This window comes from Fundulus heteroclitus, chromosome 14, assembly GCF_011125445.2.
Source record: "Fundulus heteroclitus isolate FHET01 chromosome 14, MU-UCD_Fhet_4.1, whole genome shotgun sequence".
Classification (NCBI taxonomy): Eukaryota; Metazoa; Chordata; class Actinopteri; order Cyprinodontiformes; family Fundulidae; genus Fundulus; species Fundulus heteroclitus.
Genome location: NC_046374.1, coordinates 3,022,337 through 3,047,791, shown reverse-complemented (window position 1 = coordinate 3,047,791; position 25,455 = coordinate 3,022,337). Strand labels below are relative to the sequence as shown.

The 25,455-nt window shown below is 45.6% G+C and overlaps 2 protein-coding genes and 2 long non-coding RNA genes across 4 annotated transcripts; 3 read left to right on the top strand and 1 right to left on the bottom strand.

Moving 5' to 3' along the window:
- The first annotated feature begins 242 nt into the window (after positions 1-242).
- Positions 243-3,600, top strand: LOC118565632. The gene is made up of 2 exons (XR_004932482.1): positions 243-1,263; positions 2,964-3,600. It is a non-coding gene; the product is annotated as an uncharacterized LOC118565632 (long non-coding RNA).
- Positions 3,601-8,608: 5,008 nt separating this feature from the next.
- On the bottom strand, positions 8,609-9,108 carry LOC118565627 (histone H3). The gene has a single exon (XM_036146058.1). The coding sequence runs from the start codon at positions 9,040-9,042 to the stop codon at positions 8,632-8,634; it is 411 nt and encodes a 136-aa protein (XP_036001951.1). The 5' UTR covers positions 9,043-9,108; the 3' UTR covers positions 8,609-8,631.
- A 6,530-nt stretch (positions 9,109-15,638) lies between these two features.
- On the top strand, positions 15,639-16,074 carry LOC118565628 (histone H2A-like). Its single transcript, XM_036146059.1, has one exon. It carries the CDS (start codon positions 15,645-15,647, stop codon positions 16,029-16,031), a length of 387 nt encoding a protein of 128 aa, XP_036001952.1. The 5' UTR covers positions 15,639-15,644; the 3' UTR covers positions 16,032-16,074.
- A 3,768-nt stretch (positions 16,075-19,842) lies between these two features.
- Positions 19,843-21,067, top strand: LOC118565631. Its single transcript, XR_004932481.1, has 4 exons — positions 19,843-20,448; positions 20,539-20,636; positions 20,734-20,852; positions 20,961-21,067. It is a non-coding gene; the product is annotated as an uncharacterized LOC118565631 (long non-coding RNA).
- The last annotated feature ends 4,388 nt before the right edge of the window (positions 21,068-25,455 follow it).

The following is a 25,455-nucleotide window of genomic DNA, read 5'->3' as shown; positions in this document are numbered from 1 at the left end:
GAATTTTCCGACCACAAATACGATCAGGATATCTGACATCACCAGTACAGATACCCCACTGGCAATGGAGAACCATTATTTTTCGATTGTTGATTCGAAAACTTTATGCCGGTATGCTAGTACAGTAGTAGTCTAGCACTACATTAGCTTGTGTTTGTGAGACTTCTTCGCACGTTGTAGCCACTCTGACGTAGAATGGGCATTAGCCAATGAAAAGCGGCCCCTCTGGTAAGGTCCATTGTCCCATATGAACTAGCACTGTGTTTGAGCATTCTGATCTCCAAGAAGTTTTTCAGTTTGGATGATCTTAAGACGCGTATACTCAAATTTCCTTTTTAAGTGGAGTGACAAAAAAAATCGGCCTCACACCATACCACTTACCTATTCCAGAAGGAAAACGATAGGTGGCAACTCTCATGAGAATTGGTGCTTAATACGTTTCCTTCCATTTCTCATAGGGGACCTTATACCAGAGGATGAGCTCTCTTGGCAAGTAATACTAGATCTGAAGGAAATCGTAGAGTTAGTTGTGGCACCTGTTCACACGCACGAGACCATTGCATACCTTGATGTCAAAGTGTCTGAGCACAGACACAGGTTGCTTGAGCTTATCCCCGGTGAGACGCTGAAACCCAAACACCATTATATCGAACATTACTCACACTTGATCAGGTGCTTCGGGCCTCTTGTTGGTGTATGGACCATACGGTTCGAGGCCAAACACAGTTTTTTTTTTTTTAAACAAGTAGCTCGACACACAAATAATTTCAGGAATATTGCACTTACTCTTGCAAACAAACACCAGCAAATGATCAGTTATCACTTGCATTCATCCAGTCTCACTGCATCAAATGTAGAAGTTACAAATGTCTCCATAGTCCCAGTTGATGTTTTGAATGAGGAGGTTTTGTACTCTCAGACAAAAGTATCCAGACATCAGTCAAGTGAATCTCACAAAGAATGTCACCACTAAAGGGATCAACTACAGAAATGGGATGTTTTTGGCATGTGGGTCAACGGCTGGAATGCCTGAATTTGCAGAGATCATACAAATGTGTATAGTCAGAGATGAGTTGAGCTTCATAGTTCGTTTATACTTTGCTTGGTATCAGGACCATTTTAGAGCCTTTCAGTTGACATAGTCACCAGGAAGAGAGGTTGCCCTTGTTCAAGTTGAGGAGCTGACAGATTACTGTCCACTTGTGGCCTACACAGTCGGATCCAGACGTATGGTGACCCTGAAGAGACACATCGTCATTACAGGTTTGATTTTGATAATTTACAGTGCCATATAAAATTATTCAGTAACAAATTTAGTTTTAGTCCACCACTAGTGCTGTCAAACGATTAAAAATTTTAATTGCGATTAATCGCATAATGTCGATAGTTAACTCGAGATTAATCACAAATTAATCGCATATTCTATCCTTTTATTTCTGAAAGTGTAATAGCCTGTTTGGGCATTTTAATATGCAATTTTGCGATAAATGACACTAATAAAATACATGCTTGTACAAAAATATTTTTATTTTGTTATTTTTCAAGCACTTTTTTGAATTGGAATGAAAACATCCTCGTGCCAAATGTTAAACTCTGGACTATAATGGCTATATGACTAATCATGACGCCCTGATGTTTACACAGTGTGTAAACAAATGTGTAAATAAATACCTGTTTTCATGCCGATATATTTTCTTTGCCTCTTAAACAAAGACATGGTATTATGCATAAACATATACATTAATAAAAATTGTACATTTCAATAAAGTCATAAGTTTTGTTCATTTCTTCTCTCTCTCTCTCTCTCTCACACTCACACTCACACACACACACACACACACACACACACACACACACACATCTAATTCTGAGCTTTCACACCAACAACCATAATTTCTTTGAATATTTTTGCTTGCTGTTTATATCCATATTCATACAGTTTAAGCCTGGAAAAAGATTTTAAATTTCCAGGTCATTCCAGTCTTACACCACTTTGCTTACAACTAGGCAGGAGCTTAGTACCCTTAAAAGAGACTGTTTAGTAACTCCAGGTACTTCGTTTGGCAACATGATTCATCCTTAGTTTGTCAAATACAGAGACAACAAATGAATAAGCATTAAAGTACGGTTTATGGGTTGGGTTTCTGCAATGTTTTCAGCATGTTAAAAGCTCATCTTCAGAACCAATGTCTGCTTAAAATGGTGATCTGCACCATGTAATCTACTTTCAGCAGTTATCACCGGTTATTGCTCCGCTGCAGAAACTGCAGAAAATACGTGCAGAGTTGCTCTGTCTGCCTTTACTACCGTCGGCTCCTATGGCGGAGGGATATTTCAGCTGGATACACTCAAATGTAGTGCAGGCAGGTCTCTTAATAACCCCTATTTCGTCACTTATGTTAGAGCCCAATAATCGATTTCACTTTCAGAAACCTGCCCAAAAAAAAACGCAACCCGTGACTCATGAAATTTAGAAGCGGTTTTAGAAAAAAGAATCCCAAAGTCGCATGTGTCTGAGGATAAAAGAAACTTCGCGCTCAGTGAGCGCAGCGCGGGTCTGTTTTGCTACAGTTTTAAGTAAAAGAAACACAGTCCGGAGAGCGCGGCGGGGAAAAACATTAGGGAACGGTGTGTGTGTTTTGACGCACGATTAACGGCGACAAAAAAAATTGTCGGCGTTAAAATGGGTTTACATTAACGCCGTTAATAACGCGTTTAACTGACAGCACTATCCACCACATAAACGTACCTCTCTGTACTCATGTCTGCTCTCTACTGACCTTCTCACTCTCCCAGTCTCCGCCTCTACTGACCACCTAAATCTCCTAGTCTCCTTTCTACTAACTTCCTCCCATCAGATCTAGGCAATGACTGTGTCCTGATCATGTACTCTGCCTGAGTGATTTGATATTTAAATAACAAGACTAATACCTGTCTACTCTATATTTCTGTATCCACCTTAGATTAGCAAAGCAGGATGGAAGCACGAGTAACCTTCAGAGTCCTCTTTGGAGGTGAAGAGGATGCAAGAAAACTCACCATTGAATCCGGAATACCAAGAACTGTGGAGGACTTGGCTCTTAAAATCAAGACTTTCTTTGAAGTGACTGAGCAGTTCAGACTTCAGTACAAAGACATGGATAATCAGTTCATGAATCTCTTGTCAACATCAGAACTTGAAGATAAAGGGACTTTGAAAGTGGTGTACATACCATGTGAGACAACCAGGTCTGCTACACTCACAGAAGATTTCTGCTGCACAATCTCAGGTACTCCTTCCAGCTCTTCATCACAAGAACCAATTGATTTAGACTCCTACTCCAGCAATGATACCATCATCTTGTCATCGCCTGAGACCCGATCCTGCTCCTGGCCTAAACCCTTTGTCGTACCCCGCTTCTCATCCTGTGCCGAGATTATGCTCCAGAAAGGAAACGATGAGTTCAAGGCACACGGAACTGTCCTGTGTCCTACACCAAAAGTACGCTCGAATATCCTTGAAGGCTTAGCTGAGGAAATAATAAAGTACACAGCTTACCCAGGGGATGGGCATTTAGAGGAAGTGGCAAAGACTCTCATACAGTCACATCCATGTTTACTGGAAAAAGTAACACGAACTGGATACTGTGGCTGGAAGCATTACTTGAAGATAAAAATGATGAACTTCCACACCAAGCTGTGGTATAATATCATTGTTCTTCTCCTCAGCGGAGCTGGACAACCCGAGGTTGCCATCAACTCTCTGAAAAACAAGCGAAGTGGCCAGCAGAGTCCAGCAGCCAACATCAAGAAGGCCAGGAAGGGAGATGTAAATTTCTGTCCGAACATCCCTAGTGGTGAAACAAAAGACAGTTTGGAGATGGAAAGGGTGGCTCTACTGACAGAGGTATAATGTGCAATACATTATATCTTATCTTACCTATCCATGATTACACCATGTTCATGGCATGGCCAGTATGTACATAAGAGCTTTTCATCCGTCATGTTTTTTGCACTATACTTTTATCTAGCTCAGCTCAAGCAGCTCAACATTTCATTTTGCACAGCACTAGACACTTAAGCTGTTTTGTGGTTACTTTGCACAGTTAATTTTTCTTTTACACTCGGTTAACAATCATATTGTTAATATTTCTGTTTCCAATTGTAATGTGCACCATTGGTGAGTTTCTCATCATATCTCGTTATACAAGTATCTTTACTGACATTTCATTCCATTTCAGGTAAAAAAGAAGAAAAGGGATGAGAACCTCATCAAGGCCAAGGTGCAGCGTACATTCTCCCTCAGGAGACAGGAGGTTCTCCAGGAGCCAAAGACTCCTGAGTTTTTCAATAAATGGCCAGCACTCTTTGACGTCACAGAGGCAAGTGTGAATCTGAAGTTTAGTAACTTACGGTATATATTCTTCTGGGCCGTTCAGATACAGTGTCTTTTCAGCATATTACTGTCAAGGTCATGCATGCCAAGGCGACGCTATAGCAGTGCACATTCTGTGCAAAGCGCTTTTTTTTTTCTCATGCACGTTCGACCTGCTTCTTCCTCCGGTGCACGGTCTCAGGCTGTGTATCTCATCCTGTTTCGCTCAAGGACATTTTGACATGTGGACAGTCAAGGCTGGGATTTGAACCACTGACCTTTGCTCTATGATTGTCACTTGTGCTTCTTTTAGGTGAATCCTCATTGATGTCTGAGAATGGCTCATCACTGTCTCCACGAGCCTTCTTGCAGTGGATTACAGGACAAGCCCATATTCCTGTTCTGCAAGAGGAGAGGAAGACATTTCAAGTAAATGTGCAGTTCCTTCATCAGTGTGAATCACAATATGGTCAACACAAAATCTGTTATCCTTCTGTGGCTGCATGCATTAACACCATCACATTCCCAGTTCAACACATGAGATCATATGAGGACTTTAAATGTGTTCTTCTCGAAGCATTCCATATGGGTCAGGAATTCACAAGAGTGTAAAAGTTACACAAACACCGGTTTCTTGGCTAAAGGATCTGATTCTGTAGCCCTACGTAAAGCATTTACATAAACTTACACAATGTTCTCCATAAATTTACATTAAGAGTTTGAGGTTTTCAAAAGTTTGAAACAGTTGCTACGTTAATTATACTAGTTCTAATAATTGGTTCTATGATTTTGACAGTTTGTAATGCATTCGATTTTACAAAAACAATATAAATGGGTCTTTAACTGATTTGTTGTCAGAATATTGCGTTGTAAAATATCCACTGATCTGTTTATTAAACCTGGTATGTATAAATGATTGCAGAAAAAATTGTGGAATATAAAAGGAAGGCAACCTTTACAGAATGGTAAATGGATTTGGATCCGTTATTATATCCAGACTAATAGTAACTGAATAACTTGATTTCAAATGTTTTATATATTTACAAATGTAGTAATATGTTCTGTATAAACCTTAAAATGATAAGCTTACAGGACTGATGTGTAAAAGTTATGAGCTTAGTGTTGTCTGAATGTTGATTACAAATTATTTGCTCAAAAGAGTAATAAAGACATCAGCTGTGACTTACAGTCTCTTTGTTTGGTTGTTAAATCTAAATAAGGCCTACTGCTGAGTAGAGGTGGGCGATACCGGGAATTTTTAATCGATCCGATGCCAAGTAAATACAGGGTCAGTATCGCCGATATCGATACCGATACCGATACCGATACTTTTTTATACTTAAACTTGTTGTATCATGAAACTGTTGAGCTTTTGGTGTTTTTGTGAATTTAACTTTATTATTACAATTGAACATTGGAACAATGGAACATGAACAAAACAAAGTTTCAAAGCATTTTAAAACAAAATGTTCTGACAATAAAACAATATTAGCACACAACAACAAATATTGTAAACAGTTTCAACCTTCAGTGTACTGTCTTTATGGCCCTAAACAAAATAAAAACGATAAGTAAAAATAAAATAAGTAAAGTATAAATAATAAAAGTATAAGTTCAAGGAATAATTCACTGAAGCCACACTGTGGGATTTGGTTGGAGGTTTTTGTTCAAGAACAGTATCATGTTCACATTTTTTGGTTTCAGTGAAAATCGCCTGATGTTCAGTAGCTCTCCTGCCTTCGAAAAAATCCTCTCAGCTGGAACAGAGGTTGCAACAACTCCTAAATGTCGCTTTGCAAGTTTGCTCAGACAGGGGAATGTTGATGTTTTTCCACCAACGTAGTGGATCCTGATCCCTTGGGATGGGCTTTTCTTCAGTGTATCTGCGCATTTCAATTAGCGCATCAGTGCCTGACTTTCGATGGAGCTAAGACAAAAGGACTTCAGAATTAAATTCTGCCCATATCCCACCTTTTGCTGCACATGTAGAAGTTGCAGGAGCTGGAGCTGGTGGCAGAGCTTGTGGGAGTTGAAGGAGGTGCTGCTCAGGTCTGACTTATTGATTGCATTTCTGTGACAAGTCGAGCTTTTACAGGCTCAACATTTGACGAGTCACGGAAAGCCAGGTTTTTGAATCTGATGTCCAAGTAAGTGCTGGGGGCGTGACCATAAAATGTTTCCGTGGCCCTGAAACTGCGGTGACATTGAGCTGACAACTCAGCAGCTAGCTTACTGCCTTCTTGCTCAGAAGCCAAGGGTACCACTTTCGAAATGGAAACGTGTTTTTCAGCGGATATTTCTTTAGTTACCTTCTCAAATGGTCTTAGTGCATTAAGAGAGAGACTGATTTCAGACCATTCTTCCTGACTCTAGCAAAGAGACGTTTTGCCAAGTAGGCAGAGAACCGTGGTAACTGCATCTTTTTGCTCAGACAGCCTCTCCCACATGTAAAAAACAGAGTTTCATCTGGTCTCAACTGATTGAAGCAGTTTTTGCTCAGGAAATTTCTGCTGCTTTTGAATTTCCTTCAGCTTGGATGCAGCGGTGGTGCTGTGGTGAAAGAAGGAAACAATTGCACTGGATTTCTTTTGGATCTCAACTAATCCCGGGACAGCTGTGAGTGAGTCTTTTACCACCAAGTTCAAGGTGTGAGAAAAACATGGAAAATGTGCCCAACCTGCGCACAGCAGCAACCATGTTGGCCCATTATCTGTGACTACTGCCACAATCTTGTCCTTTCTTCCGCAATTCTTGTGAGTTGGGAACAAATATTCTCAGCTGTGTGTTGTCCGGGGAAAGAAGTTGTTTCGATTACATATGCTTCCATTTGCTAGTGCTCGTTTATAATGTGGGATATGACTGTTAAATAACCCTCTGTGGCTCTTGATGTCCACATGTCAGTTGTCAGTACAACATTATCCACTTCACCTAATGCTTTTCTAACCTTGGAAGAGCAGTCTTCATAAAGAGCCGGCAGTTTCCCCTCTATTAAAGATTTCCGGCTTGGAATTTTATACCTTGAATCAAGAGTCTTCACAAATTCCTGAAAGCCCTAATATTGAACAACGGAGAGAGGTTGCAGGTCCTTTACTATTATTCCTGCCAGACTCCTGGTGATCTCCTCAGCTCTCGCGGAATCAGCTAAGGGAAATAATAATATTGTAAGTCTCTAACTTATATGTATATCATTCTGTATTTACTTCACACTTAACACAAAATGTTACAGGCAGAGCAAGGCAAATTTGTTTATAATTCATGCTATTCATGATTAAACAATAAATCAATAAAACAAATATATAACTTGTAATATAAATTTTAAATTATATTTGTTTTATTGATTTATTATTTAATCTGTTTCTTGTAATTTTTTGGAATTGCGAATCAATTTGAATTGCCTTGTGTATGAATTATGCTATATAAACAAATTTGCCTTGCTCTGCCTATAACATAACAGAGGTAAAAATACATTAGATTACTGACTTTCTGAAAATGATGATATGGCTCAGGCTTGATATAATTTGTAAAGTACTTTTTAAATTATGTCTCTATACATTTCACACCTGTATGGCTTTGTAAATATTCCTTGGAGTTAAATTGTGCTGCTCATAGTGTTTCTTTTTCCTAATCCACCTCTTATACTATACCTTTCAATCCTTGTGTAATTTTGTTTGAGTTGTGTGCACTTGCCTGTTGCTTTAATTCTATAAATTTCTCCATCATGGAATAAATAAAGGATTATTTAATGTTAAGTAACACTTTTTAATGGGATAAATGTAGTTTTTTTTTCAAGGTCTTAACTACACTTTCTGTGTAACATATGACGTATAATATCTACTTTGAAAGTTAATATTAAGTGAGCTGTCAGGATTTGATTTAGAACTGGCTTATTCTTGTCATTTCTGTATGATAAAACCATTGATTTGTATAAAAATATCACCCATGTGTCTGTCCCACAGTTGTATGACATTTAGGGGCGTACCAGCACTTTTTCTACTTAAATCACTGGGGTGGGTCATGATTATGTTACAGATTACTGAACTATCAATCCTATATGTAGCTCTGCCTATGACAGTTTGAGAATCCTTTTTTATTAAGATATCTGTAAAAAAAAAAAAAAATATTCCTACAATCCTGAATCTGCTTTCACTGATTAAATAGAAATCAGCATTTTATTCATAAAACGGGTTTTGATTGTAATAAATGAGGACAAAGCTCTCAGATGAAGGAGTCGGTGGCTCTTAAAAAGAGCCTTTGTGTGGTGGAGCTGCCTGCGGCCTCTAAGCTCTCTCTCCGCGGATGCGGCGGGCCAGCTGGATGTCTTTGGGCATGATGGTGACCCTCTTGGCGTGGATGGCGCACAGGTTGGTGTCCTCGAAGAGACCCACCAGGTAAGCCTCGCTGGCCTCCTGCAGCGCCATGACGGCCGAGCTCTGGAAGCGCAGGTCGGTCTTGAAGTCCTGAGCGATCTCCCGGACCAGCCGCTGGAAGGGCAGCTTGCGGATCAGCAGCTCCGTGGACTTCTGGTAGCGGCGGATCTCTCTGAGAGCCACGGTACCGGGCCTGTAGCGGTGAGGCTTCTTCACGCCGCCGGTGGCCGGGGCGCTCTTCCTGGCCGCCTTGGTGGCCAGCTGCTTCCTGGGGGCTTTGCCTCCGGTGGATTTACGGGCGGTCTGCTTGGTTCTGGCCATGTCGCTGCTTCTCTGATCAGGAGAAAATGTCACAGCCACACGAGGCTCCGCTCCTCTTAAACTGCGGCTCTGGGCGTCCAGCGGTGACGCTGGCGCAGAGCTCCGGGTCCTGGTTGGTCAGCGGCTCCTCCTGGAGCTCAGCGCCGCCCAGAGGAGTCGGCTCCCGGCTGAAGGTGCGCTGCTGATTGGAGGAAGGCGCGTTCAAAAAGTGCGCCTCTCTGTCCCGCTCTGCTGGAAGCTCCTCTGGTTGGTCGGCGGCAGCAGCGCGCCGCTCTCCGCCGACATATAAACCAGCTTTGGGCTCCTGGCGGCTCATTTTCTAGACTAAACGCTAGAAACGTTGGTTACGTACTGTAACCCAAGATTCTATGAATATAGGCGTAGCCCTTTAAGGCCGTCGCTAGTGGGTTTATCCCTTCGCGCGCGCGCGAGCACTGAAAACTTTAGTCCACGCCCACCTGCTGTGTGGGCCCCACTCCGGTCAGTATAAATAACGGTCAGACCGGACAATCGGCTCCCAAATAGCTATTTTTCTTCAGCCATTCAGGAACCAGTGAGGCCCAGAACTTAAAGGGCTACGCCTATATTCATAGAATCTTGGGTTACAGTACGTAACCAACGTTCTATTTCATATAGGCTCCGCCCTTTAAGGCCGTCGCTAGTGGGTTTAAAGGCGAAGCAGGATGTGGTCCATGCCTCACTGGGTCCAACCGAACCACAAGCCTAAACCACATGTTCTCACAAGGAACTTCACCTCAGCCTCCAGTGTGCGTAATTACGCACTCAGAAGCGCAATGCGCAGCTGAACCACCGAGAGGAGGAACCTCTCTGTTCAGGATGGAGGCTGAATGACAGACCAGAGTCTGTGAACAGTGATAACGAAGGTTATGAACTGTAACATTAACGCTGCGTAGAACTAGCCAAAGGCTCGCAGAGATAACACTCTTCAGTCATTAAGATGTCATCCTCTCTGTAGTGGTGCACACCACAGCGCAGAGGTCTGGGCAGAGGTTGAAACCAAACCTGCTGCCAATGACGAAGAGGACAAGTTACAAACTGTAACCGTCTAACAATGAACGGAGCAGGTGAACAACCCCTGAGAGGGGCAGGAAACAATTAGCAGCTGAACCATAATGCTGCAACATAAACATGCCTGCTCATTTCTGTCTTCATCATCTCTGGTAACAGAGAGAGAAGATCAACAGCAAACAGCAGAGGTCGCCAAATGGGACTGGAGAATAAACCTTTCCCACTGAGGTGGGAGGAGGTTGTCCAGATGAGCGTAATGATCATTCTGTCAGAACTCTGAGAACAGAATGAGTCATGGAGAAAGCTGAGACATCGCGCAGGTAAAACCTGATAAATGAGCACGGAGATGACCAGGAAGCTGCCGTGCAGATGTCTTCCACTGTCATTCCTCCATGCAGCGCTGTGGAGGAGGAGATCCCTCTGGTGGAGTGAGCTCTGAGCTTCTCTGGAGGCTCCAACCCAGAGGAAACATAAGCCTGAGAAATAGCCTCACACAGCCAGTGTGAGAGGCGCTGCGCAGATAAAGGCTGTCCTGCAGAATTCTCTCTGTAATGCACAAACAGGCGCTCTGTGCGGCGCAGTGCAGCCGTGCGCGCCACGTAACACGAGAGCGCGCGCACGGGACAGAGGAGATGGCGCGTGGCTTCCTCCTCAGAGCTGTGAGGAGGAGGATAGAAGCCATTCAAAGTTATCACCCTCGATCTGAAAGAGCTTGTGATGCTCTTGGGTGTGAACGCAGGATTAGGACGCAGCACAGCTGAGCTGCCGTCCCCCTGTACGCTGAGACAGGAAGGAGCAACAGAGAGGGCGGACAGATCGCTCACTCTCTTTGCAGACGTCAGCGCTAACAGCAGAGCTGTTTTCAATGACAGCAGTTTCATTGGAGCCTGATCTAAAGGCTCAAAAGGCGCTTTAACCAAAGCGCGCAAAACCAGCGCTAAATCCCACTGAGGAACCAGAGGACGTGACACGGGTCTGTGTCTGCGTACACCTCTCAGGAAGCGCTTTGTCAGAGGATGGTTAAAGACAGTTCTGTCACCAAAACCTTCATGACAAGAGGAAATAGCCGCAGTATAAGTCTTAATTGTGCTGAGGGCTAAATTCCTGTCCATGAGCAGCTGGAGAAACGTCAATATGCAGGCTAGAGGACATGAAATGGGGTCCACGCCTTTCTCCGCACACCAGCGCTCAAAAGCTTTCCATTTTGACGCATATAGCGCTGTTGTAGAGGCGGCCCGTGCGCCCTGAATGGTGCGCACGACTTCTTGCGGAAGACCGAGCCTCTCTAAGCGTTCCCGCTCAGCGGCCAGGCCCAGAGACGCTGGCCTATTTCCGGGTAGCTCCTGATCGCTCCTCCTGCCTGGAGGAGCGCATCCTCCCTCCACGGCAGCTGCCACGGGCGGCCTGACAGCAACTGCTGCAGGATGGGGAACCACGGAGCTCCTGTGCGCTCGGGGGCTATGAGAATCACCCGATGCTGTTCGCCGCGAACCCGGTCCAGGAGCCGCGGTATCAGCGGAACCGGAGGGAAGGCGTAAAGGAGTGTCTGTGGCCACGGATGAGCGAAGGCGTCCACTCCTAGAGGAGGATCCTCCTTCGGGCTCAGGGAGAACCACAGCTGACACTGTGCGTTCTCTCGTGTGGAGAACAGGTCCACTGCTGGCCTGCCGAACCTGCTCCAGATCTGAGAGATCAGGTCGTGATGGAGGGTCCAGTCTCCGTGACGAGGACCCCCTCTGGACATGATGTCCGCTCCTCTGTTCAGGACACCGGGGATGTAAACTGCTCTGATGGAGAGCAGGTTGGTGCGTGCCCAGCACAGCAGCCGTCTGGCCACGTTCAGCAGCTGAGCTGAGCGCACGCCGCCTTGCCGGTTTATGTACGCCGCTGCGACCCTGTTGTCGGTGTGGATCAGAACATGCTGATCCCGCAGCAGGGGAGCGAAATGCTGAGTCACCTTCAGCACCGTGAGGAGCTCCAGCACGTTTATGTGGAGAGACGTGTGGTCTGGCCACTTGTCTCCCACTACCTGGGACAGACACGTCCCTCCCCAGCCCGACAGCGACGCGTCTGTGAACACCGGGACGTGTGACGTAGGTCTGCTGAGGGGAACTCCCTCTGACAGAGTGGGCGGGTTTCCCCAGTGGGCCAGGTCGGCTGCCACTGACGGAGGGACTGCAATCATCCGCCTCTTGTGGCGCACAGGGTCTATGCGCAGGCGCGTGAACCATCTCTGCAGGCGCCTCATGTGAAGCAGACCCAGCGGAACCACCACGTGGGCCGCTGACATCATCCCCAGCAGCCGCATGACGGTCAGAGCTGTCACTGTGCTGTGAGGTCTGACCCGGCGGAGCAGCGCGGACAGCGCGTCTGCTCTGGGCTGTGAGAGTCGGGCTCTCATGGTGGCCGAGTTTAGCTCCACGCCCAGATAAACTATCAGCTGGGACGGGAGAACAGAACTTTTCTCCCAGTTTATGGAGAAGCCCAGTTCTGTCAGGTGTGTGGCCAGAGCTCTGGTCTGCACCGCCGCTTCCTCTCTGGATCGAGCCAGCAAGAGCAGATCGTCCAGATAAAAGAGGATTCTCATTCCTGCGGAGCGCAGCGGCTGCAGCGCCGTTTTCACGCATTTGGAGAACGTGCGTGGGGCCAGAGAGTAACCGAACGGCAGGCGGTTGTACTGATAGGGAATCCCCTGGAAGGAGAAGCGCAGATACTTCCTGTGTTTCGGGATGATGGGAACATGGAAGTATGCGTCCTTCAGATCTATGGAGGTGAACCAGTCGTTCTGGTGAACGTTCTCCAGCAGCTGTCTGATTGTCAGCATGTGGAACCGTCTCTCCACGATCGTCTTGTTGAACAGGGACAGATCGAGAATGGGTCTCATTCCTCCCGTTCTTTTCGGGACCAGGAAATAACGGGAGTAGAACCCCGTGTTTTCCTCCCCGTGGGGAACCCTGGAAATGACGTCTTTTTCCAGGAGTTCCCGCAGTTCCGACAGGAGAGCAGCGCTCTGCTCTGGAGAGGCCAGAACCGTCTCCACGATGCCTGTGAACCGTGGAGGGTGAGACAGGAACTGCAGCGTGTAGCCTCTGCTGATCAGTCTGTCCATCCACCTGTCCAGGGAACATACGCGCCGCCACTCTGAGCAGCGCTCTGAGAGCGGGCGCGCATTGATCTGCTGCGCCGTGGCGCTCGTGGCTACGAGCCAGGCTAGGGCCCCTGCCGCCGTCCTCCTCGGAGATTCTCCGGGGGGAACCCATGGGGGGCCCGAGCAGAAAGGGCTGTGGATCAACCCGAACCACGGCTTTAACCTGCAGGCCCGCCTCAGGGTTCTGAGGGGCAGCAGGGCCGGGCTGTGAGGAGGTGTGGATAACACGTCGCTTCACAGCCGGCTGCTGTGATGACAGCGAGGTCTCTGCTCCGCTCCTACTGCGCGATGAGTGAGGAGGAGAGAAGGAGGCATCAGCAGAGAACCCGGTGGGCTCTGGCTGAGCGCAGGGAGGTTCTCTGGGAACATGTTGCTCTAAAAGAGCGGTTCCACCTGACGTTACACCACCAGGGACGTCAGCGTGGGTAAAACGTCGTTTACCAGCTGGCTGCCGCTGTGCTGCTTTTCCTCCGCTCCCACGGTGTGAGGAGTGAGGAAGAGGAGCAGCAGCAGCATCAGTGAGCCTAGGCTGACCGCAGAGAGTTTCTCTGGGCTCGGGCCGCTCAGGGATTGTCTCGGCTGGAGTGGGAGGGACACTCCGCTCAGGACTCGTGAGGCAACGGAGCGTCTGAAACGAAAGTTTAGAGGCTACCGGCTCACCGTGGGTGGAGAATGTGTGTGAAGCCGCTGTGGGATCGTCCGATCTCACTGCAAGGCTGGAATCTGCTTGGATTTTGCCCTCAGAGTGAAGTTCGTGTTTTATTACAGAACATTTAACAACACCAAAATCACACACATTCCCCCCAAGAAGTCATTTCTTGGGCTGTCTCCTCTGTCCTCTCGGCTGGTGACGGCCTCTCTGGGCCGCAGGCTGCCGCGCTGGGAAGGGCTGCTGGTGCCGGGAGGAGGCGGAGGCTGCTGGAGGAGCGGAGCGGGAGAATCCAGGAGCCGTGGAGCGCCTGAACTCCTGTCGCTGGTTACGGCGATCCCGCCAACCACCAGAGGAGTGAGGGACGCGGGTGCCGGAGCGAGGCCGCACCAGGTCCCGAAGCGTCTCCGATTCTTCGGCGGTCTTCTGGAGCTTTTCCAGCGCCGACTTAAAATGAGGCCCGAACAGGGCATCCTGGCTGATAGGGCTCCCCAGCATCTCTTTTTTCAGATCCTCCGGGATGGAGGAGAACTGGTGGAGCCAGATGTTCCGCTGAATCATCGTCTGCCAGGCAGCGATGCGGGCAGAGCAGACAGCTGAAGCCGCGCAGAGGTTCAGGATGGCATCAGCGGAGCTGCAGAGCCGGTTCTTTGCCTCGTCCGGCAGATCCAGCTCTCCTGCCGTCTTCGACAAGTCGAAGGCCAGGAGGGCGATGTTATTAGTCGCCGCGGCCAGCTGGGAGGCACACTGGTGGGACCGGTCAGAAAACCCCACGGTCAGCTGGTCGTGCTTAGCGGGGGGAACAGGTCGCTGTCCAGCGAGCCTGTTTGTCTTGGCCCCAAACACGGAGGCGAGGCTGGCCTCTAGAGGAGGGACAGGAGGGAAGCACCGTTCGGTGAAACCCTCCACCCTTGTTAAAGGCGCGTAAGTCGTCACCGGCGCCTTTAGCTTGGCGGGCTCAGCAGCTGAGCCGGCGAAGTACGCCATCACCGCAGGATACTGCGGCCAGATCGGATCTGGGCGGCGGACGTGAGCCGAACCGAACCGTCCCGCTAGATCGTCCGATCGTGGCGGGGTTTGGGGTCGCGGCACAGCCAGACCTTTACGGTCCGCGGCCCTCTGGATCATTGCTGGCAGCTCCAAGAGGAGCGCGCCAACGGCCGGGAGCGGGGTGATGGTCGATGGCGGGAGGCCAGGAGCAGCTGAGCATCCGCCCAGCTGCTCCTCCTCCTCATCCATGCTCCCCGGCTGAGAAGCGGCAGCGGGGCTGTTGCCATCATTTTCGAAGCGGGAATCGTCCGATTCCCGCCCAGCATTGAAAAATGCTATGGCCTGGTCCAGCGGGTAGCTGTCGGCTGCGGGAAAAACTCCATCAGCCGCCGCTGTGAAGCTAGCTACCCTCCTCTGTTTGTCCTCCAGCGGGAGGAGCTCACAGAAGGGGCAGGACGACTGGGGCGTGAGGGCGAGGCCTGCATGCCGCGGACCGAGGCAGCGCTCGCACACGCCATGGAGGTCGAACCCCATGATGTAGCCGTTCTGGCAGGAACGGCAGAGACGGATGGTGGACATCTTGATGTTGTTGTTTCAATTGCTCGCTGAAGAAAAAAAGGGAGCCGATTGTCCGGTCTGACCGTTATTTATACTGACCGGAGTGGGGCCCACACAGCAGGTGGGCGTGGACTAAAGTTTTCAGTGCTCGCGCGCGCGCGAAGGGATAAACCCACTAGCGACGGCCTTAAAGGGCGGAGCCTATATGAAATAGAAGCACCAGATAAGATGAGTGGACGCGGAAAGACCGGAGGAAAAGCCAGAGCTAAGGCCAAGACCCGCTCTTCCAGAGCCGGCCTCCAGTTCCCGGTGGGCCGTGTCCACAGGCTGCTGCGTAAAGGCAACTACGGGGAGCGCGTGGGTGCCGGAGCGCCCGTCTACCTGGCCGCCGTGCTGGAGTACCTGACGGCTGAGATCCTGGAGCTGGCAGGAAACGCTGCCCGCGACAACAAGAAGACCCGCATCATCCCCCGTCACCTGCAGCTGGCCGTGCGCAACGACGAGGAGCTCAACAAGCTGCTGGGCGGAGTGACCATCGCTCAGGGCGGCGTGCTGCCCAACATCCAGGCGGTGCTGCTGCCCAAGAAGACCGAGAAGGCCACCAAGGCCAAGTAGACCTGGCTGGAAAACAACAAACACAAAGGCTCTTTTAAGAGCCACCCACCCTGCTGTAGGAGCTCTGCTTGCTGATCACTACGAACATCTAGAACTGATAAGCATCTGATATAAGATGGATCATTTAACACTTTTATTACAAATGACTCGTCATGATTAGTTAAAATTGCAGGATTTGTAATTGGACTAAATTGAAGCATGGAGCCCAGAAATAATAGGATGTTTCCTTTTATTGGTAAAATTTAGTTTATGTGGTAATTCCTATTTATGGTCATTTAGATCAGTGTGTCACTGGTGCAGTGGAAAAGATCCAAAAGGAGAAATTTTAGTTGGTCTACTGCAGGGGCCAGCAACCCAAAATGTTTAAAGAGCCATAGTGGACCGAACAAACAAAACAGATCTGTCTGGAGCTGCATAAACACAAACGTCTGATATAAGCCTTATAATAAAGGCAACATGGGCTGTGTCTATATTAGCTATGTTAGCCTCCTTATCAAATGGCTAAGTAGGCTACAAATACATAATGAGCATTCATGTTTAATTTTTATTTTCTCTGCAGCTCATCCTGGAGAGAATAAAGCATCACTTGACTATACTGCTCTATGATGAGGCTTTAAATTTAACTTCCATAACAATATTAATGCATTATATTTCATTCCATCGATGAATAATGAAGAAACTGTTTTTTCATGTCATTTTTATTTTGAGGATTTGAAAAAACAACAATGGAACATGCACAATAGGCCTCCTACAACTTCAGACCTCCCCATGAAAATAAAGTGCAGTTATCTTTAATCCTCACTAACACAACAACACCCCCCCCCCCCCCCCTTATTTGGGCAACAGAGTGCAATAAAAACAGCAGCCCTTTAAAAAGGTAACGTATATAAAATGAAGCAATACCATTTTAACTTAATTTCTGTGCACTATCCTTTTCTCTTTGGTCTCTTGTGCAAATGCCAGGTAAGTCAGTGCAAGGGTGAAATGCAGCAGCGTCCTCTTTTGACACGCACAATACAGCCGGGCCATCCACAGATCTGAGAAACAAAATCTCCGTGTCATTCCAAATATATACTGACAAAAAAAAATCAGAAATCACTATAAAATCAGCCACTTTGTAACAAAATATTTGCCTATTTTGTTTTTGGATTTTTGTTCTTACCCATTTAATGTGACTTCTGCTTTCGGACATCACTGGACAGCTTCTCAACATCAAGCATGTAAGATGTAACTTTAATCTTCACGCAGGACTGCAAGCTCTCATCTGTGAGCCGGATTTGGATTTGATGTAGTTCACGTTTGAGAATATCTGCTCGCACGGGTATGTTGATCCAAAGATGGATACAACTCCAAATGCAAATGCAGGAAGAGCATTCCATGTGTCAAACACAAGTTTCTCAGGTGTTGGGAGGCTTTCGATTTCGCTCCATTTGTGGTTTTGGGCAAGCTGGGCTTTCTGGCGAGTGACATCTTCAAGCTGGGCTGTCAGACTTTTGAACTTGTTAAACCCATAAATCTTTGTCAGCTATATCGGCCATTTCCATTTCAAGGTCAGCTTGATTTACTCCTGGGAATTTGTTCAACGAGGACAGGTCAATCTCCAGAGGTGTGTTCTGTCATTCAGCTTCCGCTCGAATGACAGAACAGCTTCGAGCATTTGGAGTGCGGTGTTTCCACGCCCCTGAAGACTTTTATTCAGCGAGTTTAGGTGACTTGTCATATCCACCATAAAGTGCAGTTTTTCCAGCCACTCTGTATCTTCCAGTTGCGGGTAGATCAGGTCTTTTGCTTTTCAGGAATGTGTTTACGTGTTCTAAACAAACCAACAAGCGTAAAACTTCGCCCCTGGACAGCCATCGGACTTTGTTGTGCAGCAGGAGATTGGAATATTTGCTGTCAACTTCATCTAGCAGCGCACGGAACTGACGGTGGTTTAATGCTTTGGCAATAGGGCTTGGGCGTCATGACGTATTACTTTGTGTGGCCGCCATATTGAATGCCCCGCCACCGCTACTCAGACTACTGCCTATGACTACCGCGTACTGTACTCCCTCTCTCACCTGTCACTGCATGAAAAGTGAGATTTTCGTCACTATGCAGCACTGTAGATTGTCGTGGAAGTTCAGGTTAACAGCTGTTCACGGCAATTTGCAGGCAACACCGAAAACTGCCGTGAATTGTCAGAAATTGACGTGGGCCTACCTTGGGAGTTGTCCCCCCATGACCCCCCTCCTCCTAATTCTAGGGGAGGCTTTAACATGTAAATGAAAATGCTGTGAGCTAAACAAATGTAAATCAGGGTTGCAGGGGGAGTTTTACCCCAAGTGACATTTCTCTAAAAGGTAAGAAAATCTCTGGTACAAATAGATCAGGCTCTATATAACCTAAATATAGACTCTTACATTTTACCTTGAATTGATTTATTTAATTAAAGTATGCTAGATTACTGTGTATGCTATTAGCAATGGCAAATGTTATGTAAAAAAAAATACACAAAATAATTTATTTCAAAAATTTGTTTTAATCAGAATCAGTTGGTAAAATGTGAATCAGAATCAGCAAGGTAAAATGTGCATTCCATGCAAACATTAGAATCAGAATGAGAGGTCTGCAGAGATCACAGTCTCCTAGAGCTCAACTACTGTGCATAGTGGCATGACTACAGTGACCTTTTTTTTTGGTCTTACTTAAATGCACAGAGGATGTATTAACTACACATCTCCCAGCAATGCGCTCAACTGGCAGAAATTATGCTGGGTATGACGTGTCTGTTCCCTGCAAGCCCCAAACTTCTATTGGCTTTCGTTCTGCTGACACCAAAACACTGTGCTTCACATAAAGCATATCAGCTGTGTCATTGCATGACAAAGTCCCAACCATTTGTCTTCCTAAAATACTGGCAAATTCTGCACCATATTCACATGTCCATGGCATATGAAGCTGTTGGCTCTGCTGAAATTGCCTCATAATCTGGACTTCAATTGTCCTATTGTTGTGATTAAACTTTCCCAGTATTCCATTAAAACGCTCAAATGAAAGCAGGGTTAACATGGGGTGCAAGTTTTGAATCGCATAAAAATGTGTATGTGTCACTAATTAGGTCAAGAATAGATTATGGGAGTGTGGTATATGGTTCAGCGGCTAAGTAGGTTAAAAAATGTTTACGTTATTCAAGCTAGAGCATTGAGAATTTGTTTAGGGGCAGTTAAATCAACTCCAGTATGTGCTTTACAAATAGAATCAGGAGAAATGCCATTATGTATCAGAAGGCAACAGATAATGGTTAATTACTGGATAAATTTAAAAGGACATAATGAAGATCATCCAGTTATGAAAGTATTAGAAAGTTGTTGGGAAAGACGAAAGGGTCAATGTAATAGTTTTGGATGGATTGGGGATGATAGAGCAAAAACATTTAATGTATATAACAAAGAATTCAGTCCAACAGTATTGTGGCCTTTGAGACCTACATGGATATGGAAATATATTAATATAGATAGATCATTATTAAATATTAAGACAAGAAATATAATATATATCTGCCAAGAATTTTACAATCAAATACAGATTAAATATAATGATTATTTGCAAATTTATACTGATGGTTCGAAAAATCCAAAAAATGAAGCAACTAGTGTAGCTGTAGTGATTCCTGAATTAAAAATTAATATTTCAAAAAGAACATCTAATTATTTTAGTATATATGCGGTAGAATTATGTGCTATATTATTAGCTTTAGAATGGGTGGAGGATACAAATATAAATAAAATTTGTAGTGATTCATTATCTGCATTATTAAGTATAGAAAAGGGATGTACAAAGATTTTTCGTTTTTTTTTTATTCTGGGATCATAAGGATTTGAAGGATATATATTAGGATCCAATAGATGGCAGTAATGCAACAACTATGGATGCAAGCTGTCGTTAAATCCTAAAGAAGAAGAAAAAGAAGAAGAAGAAGAAGAAGAAGACGACTTTACTGTGTTTGGATTTTACTGGTATGCCGGACAACGTCTCGCGTTCAACTCCTCTAGGACGCGATCCACAACTTTCAGCCAGTCCGCAGACTGACGAGAAGAAACTGCTGATTGCTATCAGTGGACTGTCTCGTCAGCTTACTCAACATACTGCCGACATGAATGAGAGGTTCACTCAACTGCAGAATTCGGTAAACTCCAGGTTGCTGTCCATAGAGGACAAGATGGCGGCTCTGCAGTCGAAGAACTGTGCTGGAGAGACTAACTCCATCAAGAGAAGAAGGATGCACAAAAGCTTGCGGTAAGAATATATTTGACTGCTAGCTAAGCTAAAAGTAGCCTAGCCATAACCCAAAGCTAAGGGTGTATTTTTTGTGATTTACAGTACGCCGTCTTCACAACTCGGAGACAAATTGCAGGCGCTATGAACCGGCGCAAGGGTAAGATTTAAAGAATATGCTTTCATTCTGCGATAAAAGGAAATAGATACGGATAGATACCGATCATAACTGTACATTTTGTTTTCACAGACTAAGCACGCCTCATAATGAGGCAGTTACCTCCTATCTGCTCGGAGCAATAACTGCAAGCCTCGATTTACACTATATTGATAAAGACGACATTGTGTGTAAGGGACTTGTTTTACTGTTTCTCTCTTGTTTTTAATGTTACTGTGACTTGCGTTTGGTTTTTATTCATACCACTCTCATTTATTTGTTTTCCAGCCGCCTGTAAGACGTATTACGAGACGGTACGCAGGAGCTTCAGATATACGCAGCCAGAGAACTCAATGCGGGCGGAAGCTGCCAAGAATTCAGCTCGGAGTCGAGCGAGAAGAAAGAGGGTAAGACTTTATTTGGTGACTATTTTTCAGGTGCATTGATAGATGTGTTGTGTCCATACGCAGTGCATCCCATCGCATAATACTGATTCATTGTTTTGTTTTTTACAGCTGCAGGAATCGAGGCAGAGCGTGCTAGCTGATGAGGAAGTGGAACTCTGGATGTCCGCCACCGTCGACCTCATGTCTGACGAGGAAGATGGCGTCGTTGGCGGGGTCTCTGGATGGATTGTACCGCCGTCATTTCGTAGGCCGGATCTCTCTGAACTCTGTGTGAAGCTGCAGTCCCGGTTAGAGGCGACGCCGAAGTACAAAGCCATGCACAGCAGGCGTCTGCACATCGGACCTGCCTCGGAAAGAACGCCGCCAGCAGTTGCCTACAACCCCGAGGAGGCGCACGGACAGTTCACGGAGTTGTAGTTTTTTGGATACGCATGTGTGGGAAGATCCTCGCGTTGTATATAGTTGTGTGTGTGTGTGTGTGTGTGTTTTAATAAAGCTCTTTCTTTGCATAAACATCTTCCTGGCAAATGTTCATTTCCTGTATAAATTCATTCATGTCCTTGATGGTAGCCTAATTATAGTGTAGTAGCCTACATAAGATAACATGAATATACAGCATAATAAAAATATATATATATATAAAAAAACCAACCAACCAATCACGAGTGATTTTACTAGTTTGAGTAAGAACATTCTGGCCTGCCCTGGCCACGTGTGGTTTTGCTGCCAATCAGGAGCGATTTTACTTATTTAAAAATAGTGGTTTCAGCCAATACTGAGTAGGTTATTCAAGCCAGACCTGGCCAGCCGCGCGGGTTCGCTGCATTCATATGCTAATTAGGGCCATTAGTGCAGCTGATCGCTCTCCACATACGTCAGAGTCCGGTTCCGACAATTTGTGGCACTGAAAACGGCGACAAGCACGGGTTGCAAATTGTCGTTAACTGCCGAAAATTAGGGAGATCTGCGGTAGTTTACGGGGACGAAAATCTCACTTTTCATGCAGTGCGTGTTTTAATTTGATTAATTTTACCTTAACTTGATTTCAGCCATGGTAAACCGTTGCTGTGTTGTGGGCTGTAACAGCGCAACATGATCGCCATGGGAAAAACATAGAAAATGGGTTAACTTTCCACCGCTTTCCTGTCTGGAGGCGCAACCACGGAGAACAAGTGTCAGAGATAACAAAGAGTCGTCGGCTCGCTTGGATCGCGGCTTTAAGACGACCGATCATAACTTTCCACAGTATCCCGATGTCAATGAGAGTGTGTTCCCTGCATTTTCATTCTGGTAAGTTAAAGATGCACTGTTTTATTTTATAGCCTACATTGTTTCTTTCCTTCAACCGCGACACCACATTCATGCACATAAATACTAAAACGGCAGCGGGAAAAGGCTCAAATACGTGAGAAACCCGGAGGGTTTAGGGAGGGTTGGCAGTTAATGTTACTAAATAAACCTTTGAAACACATAGCAGCTAGTTAAAAGTACATTACATGCGTGAGTGGTTGTTAGCACTAACGGTTAGCAGCTACTAAACTAGCAGGTGCCAGAGCTCGTAAGCACAGCTTACCTTTGTACGAGTTACTGTGTTCCCACTGTTTGCTGGCTTTATGATCTGCAGCTCCTGAACCCATCCATTCATGAACTGCACATTAGACTCCAAGGATTTGTAGCTTTGGAACTGTTCTGAAGTATAGGCGCTCACACCACAAACAAGGTAGACGTCTGATATGCAAAACAGTGGCAACAAGTCAACATACCGGTCCCTGGTTTCTCTATTTAATGTGTCCCGGTAAATTTCAGATCCTTTTCGGGATTTTAACATATTTTTTCTATCTATTCTTTCTCAATTCTACTTCTACGTCTCTTCGTTCAACAACGTTATGTCAGAGGTATTTTAACGTTGCGTTGCCATCAATATGGCCGCCACGTCCCACAATGCAACGCGGATCCCAAGCCCTATTATCTTGTTCAACATCTCGATGACAAGGTTCATTACCTCCATACACTCCGGTGGGAATGTTTGTGCACACAGTGCTTCTTGGCGCAAAATGCAATGAAAAGCAAGCAGATTTCGCTCCAACGCTTTCTGTAGTAAAGTCACAAACCCCGTTTCTGATCCTCTCATACTGGGTGCGCCATCTGTAACCACTGAAATCAGGTGGTTTGTGTTCATTCCTTTGTCATTTAAACACGTCAGGACAGCCTCACATATGTCCTTCCCCCGTGTTTGGCCTTTCAGTGGGATTAATTCGATAAATTCTTCTTGCGGCCCATCAAAGTTCACATACCTGCATAACAGCGCTACCTGTTCTATATCGATCACATCACACGACTCATCACAGGAAATTGAGTATGCTGGAGCTGAATTTATGTCCGTGATTTGCTGATTGGTGACGTTGCCTGCCATTTTAATGGCTCTTTCTTTCACGGTTTTTGCGGACAGAGGCATGTCTTTAATTTTCTGTATTATCTCCGTTTTGTTTTTGAAGTCAGAAAAGAGGTGCTCTGATATTTTAATGAATGAATCCTTCATGTACTCGCCATCTGTGAACGTTTTCCACGCTTTATTATCTCCCGGGTTGCAACAAAACTAGAAGTAGTAGTGGAGTTTGAGATGCAATCCACTTTTTAAATCTATCCTTGCGGTCCTCTAATTTCTCTAGCAGTTTTTTCTCTCTCACTCCCAGCTGGGTACTCAGCTGCAAATGCAGCATGCCTTCCCTGGAAATGTCTTTCCACATTACTCTTTTTGATGTTTGACAACTTCTCACTACAAAGAAAACATGCAGGCAACCCTTCCGCATTGGCAATGAAAGCAAATGATTCGGTCCAAGAACTGTTGAATCCTCTGTTCTCCTCTGCAATCTTTCTCTTTTTCCTTTTGGGATCCATCTCTCATCTCGCACCCACCGCCTTGTTTACAACAGTGATCCGACTGGCGCAACGCTGAACTACAAGAAACGTTTGTCGCAGCTTATGAGGCAAATCTCCGTCGACAGATATTTTGAAACTGAATATATATTCTACACATTTTACAGCATTGGAAAACGTTGAGAATGTTTATATCGGGGTTTTCCCTGCTACAGAAACCACACTAAAATAGAAAATATATTTTCCCTCTCATTGTTTTCAGTTTTTCATAACAAATATTTTAAAGCTCCAAGGAGCCACCAGGGCGGCGCTAAAGAGCCGCATGCGGCTCTAGAGCCGCGGGTTGCCGACCCCCGGTCTAGTGTAAAATATTTCAGTGCATGATTATACTAGACATGGTTGTGGGCTGTGGCGTGCACAGACATTTTGGGGGGCAGGTGCTCGGGGGGGCACTTTTTAGCGCACGTGGGACACTTAATTATACAAAAAAATACACACGCATGTTGAATGAAATTTGACTTTTATTTGTAACATTCTCTAAAAGTGAGTTTTCAATGGAAAAAAGTCACACCACCAACAGAACAGACTAAAGTATACTACTTTAAAGCAGCATCCTCCTTGGTGCCATGTCTTTAAAGATGTTGATGACCTCGCTGTGGTTTACCTCAATGTCTTTTTAAATTTTTTATTTTTTTTATTTCCTTTATTTAACCAGGTAAACCCCGTTGAGATCTGGATCTCATTTTCAAGGGGGACCTGGGCAGAAATCTGCAAAAACAATGGCAAGCAGAAGGAGGTCAGAGAGCCTTTCTTCTCTACACAGGCTTCTTAGTTTAGTTTTGATGATTTTCAGCTTGGAAAATTATCTTTCAATTGAAGCTGTCGTCACTGATAATGTTGCATATATTTGGATCATTTTGACAAAGGCAGGAAAGATCAGCTGGCCATTGTTTTCCCTCAGTATTGAACATATTTCTTGTAGGTTCTTTGAAGTAAAGCTGGAGTGGAAGACCTTTAGTTCTGTCTTAAGCTGCTCCTCATCTTCTCCATAGAACTCACAGAGAATGTGCAAAGCTTCCATGGCCTCTGTGTTTGGTGTGCCTACCCAGTTAGCATGTACAGTTAAGGGCTGGAATGACTCAATTATTCTTGATGTAGGGCTTGCTGAATGAGACATTTTAATGCACAACAAAATGATTTTGCTTGATCTGTATATTACCTGGCTAATGGGGCACGGGAGAAGCAGCCTGTCAGCGACCGTTCCTGCTATCTGAAGACGCTTACTGAACTGCTATTAAGGTGTGCATCTGGCATGCCCTGCGGGCGACCGCGTGAGTTCACGTGACAAAGGAAGATAGGCTGGTCGGGTGTGCGCAAGGAGGTGGCTCCTTTCGGGGCATTGTTTCAGTCATTTTTAATGGCTCAGGTTTTCAAAAGATCATTTCAAAACTGACCTCAGTAAAATCTTAATATTAATAATAATTAAAAAAAAGAGTTTCAAAAGGGCATTTTTGTTGATAAAGGGCAAACTTCCTAGTGCAGGGGTGTCAAACATACGGCCCGCGGGCCGGATCCGGCCCGCCGAACAATTTAGTCCGGCCCTGTGGCTAAATGCATTATCATTATATATAAAAAAAAAAAAAAAATCTTTTTTTTTTCTTCCAGTGTCCTGTCTGGCAATGTGGCAATAAGATGCCACAAAGAGCTCATCAGATTTGACTTTCAC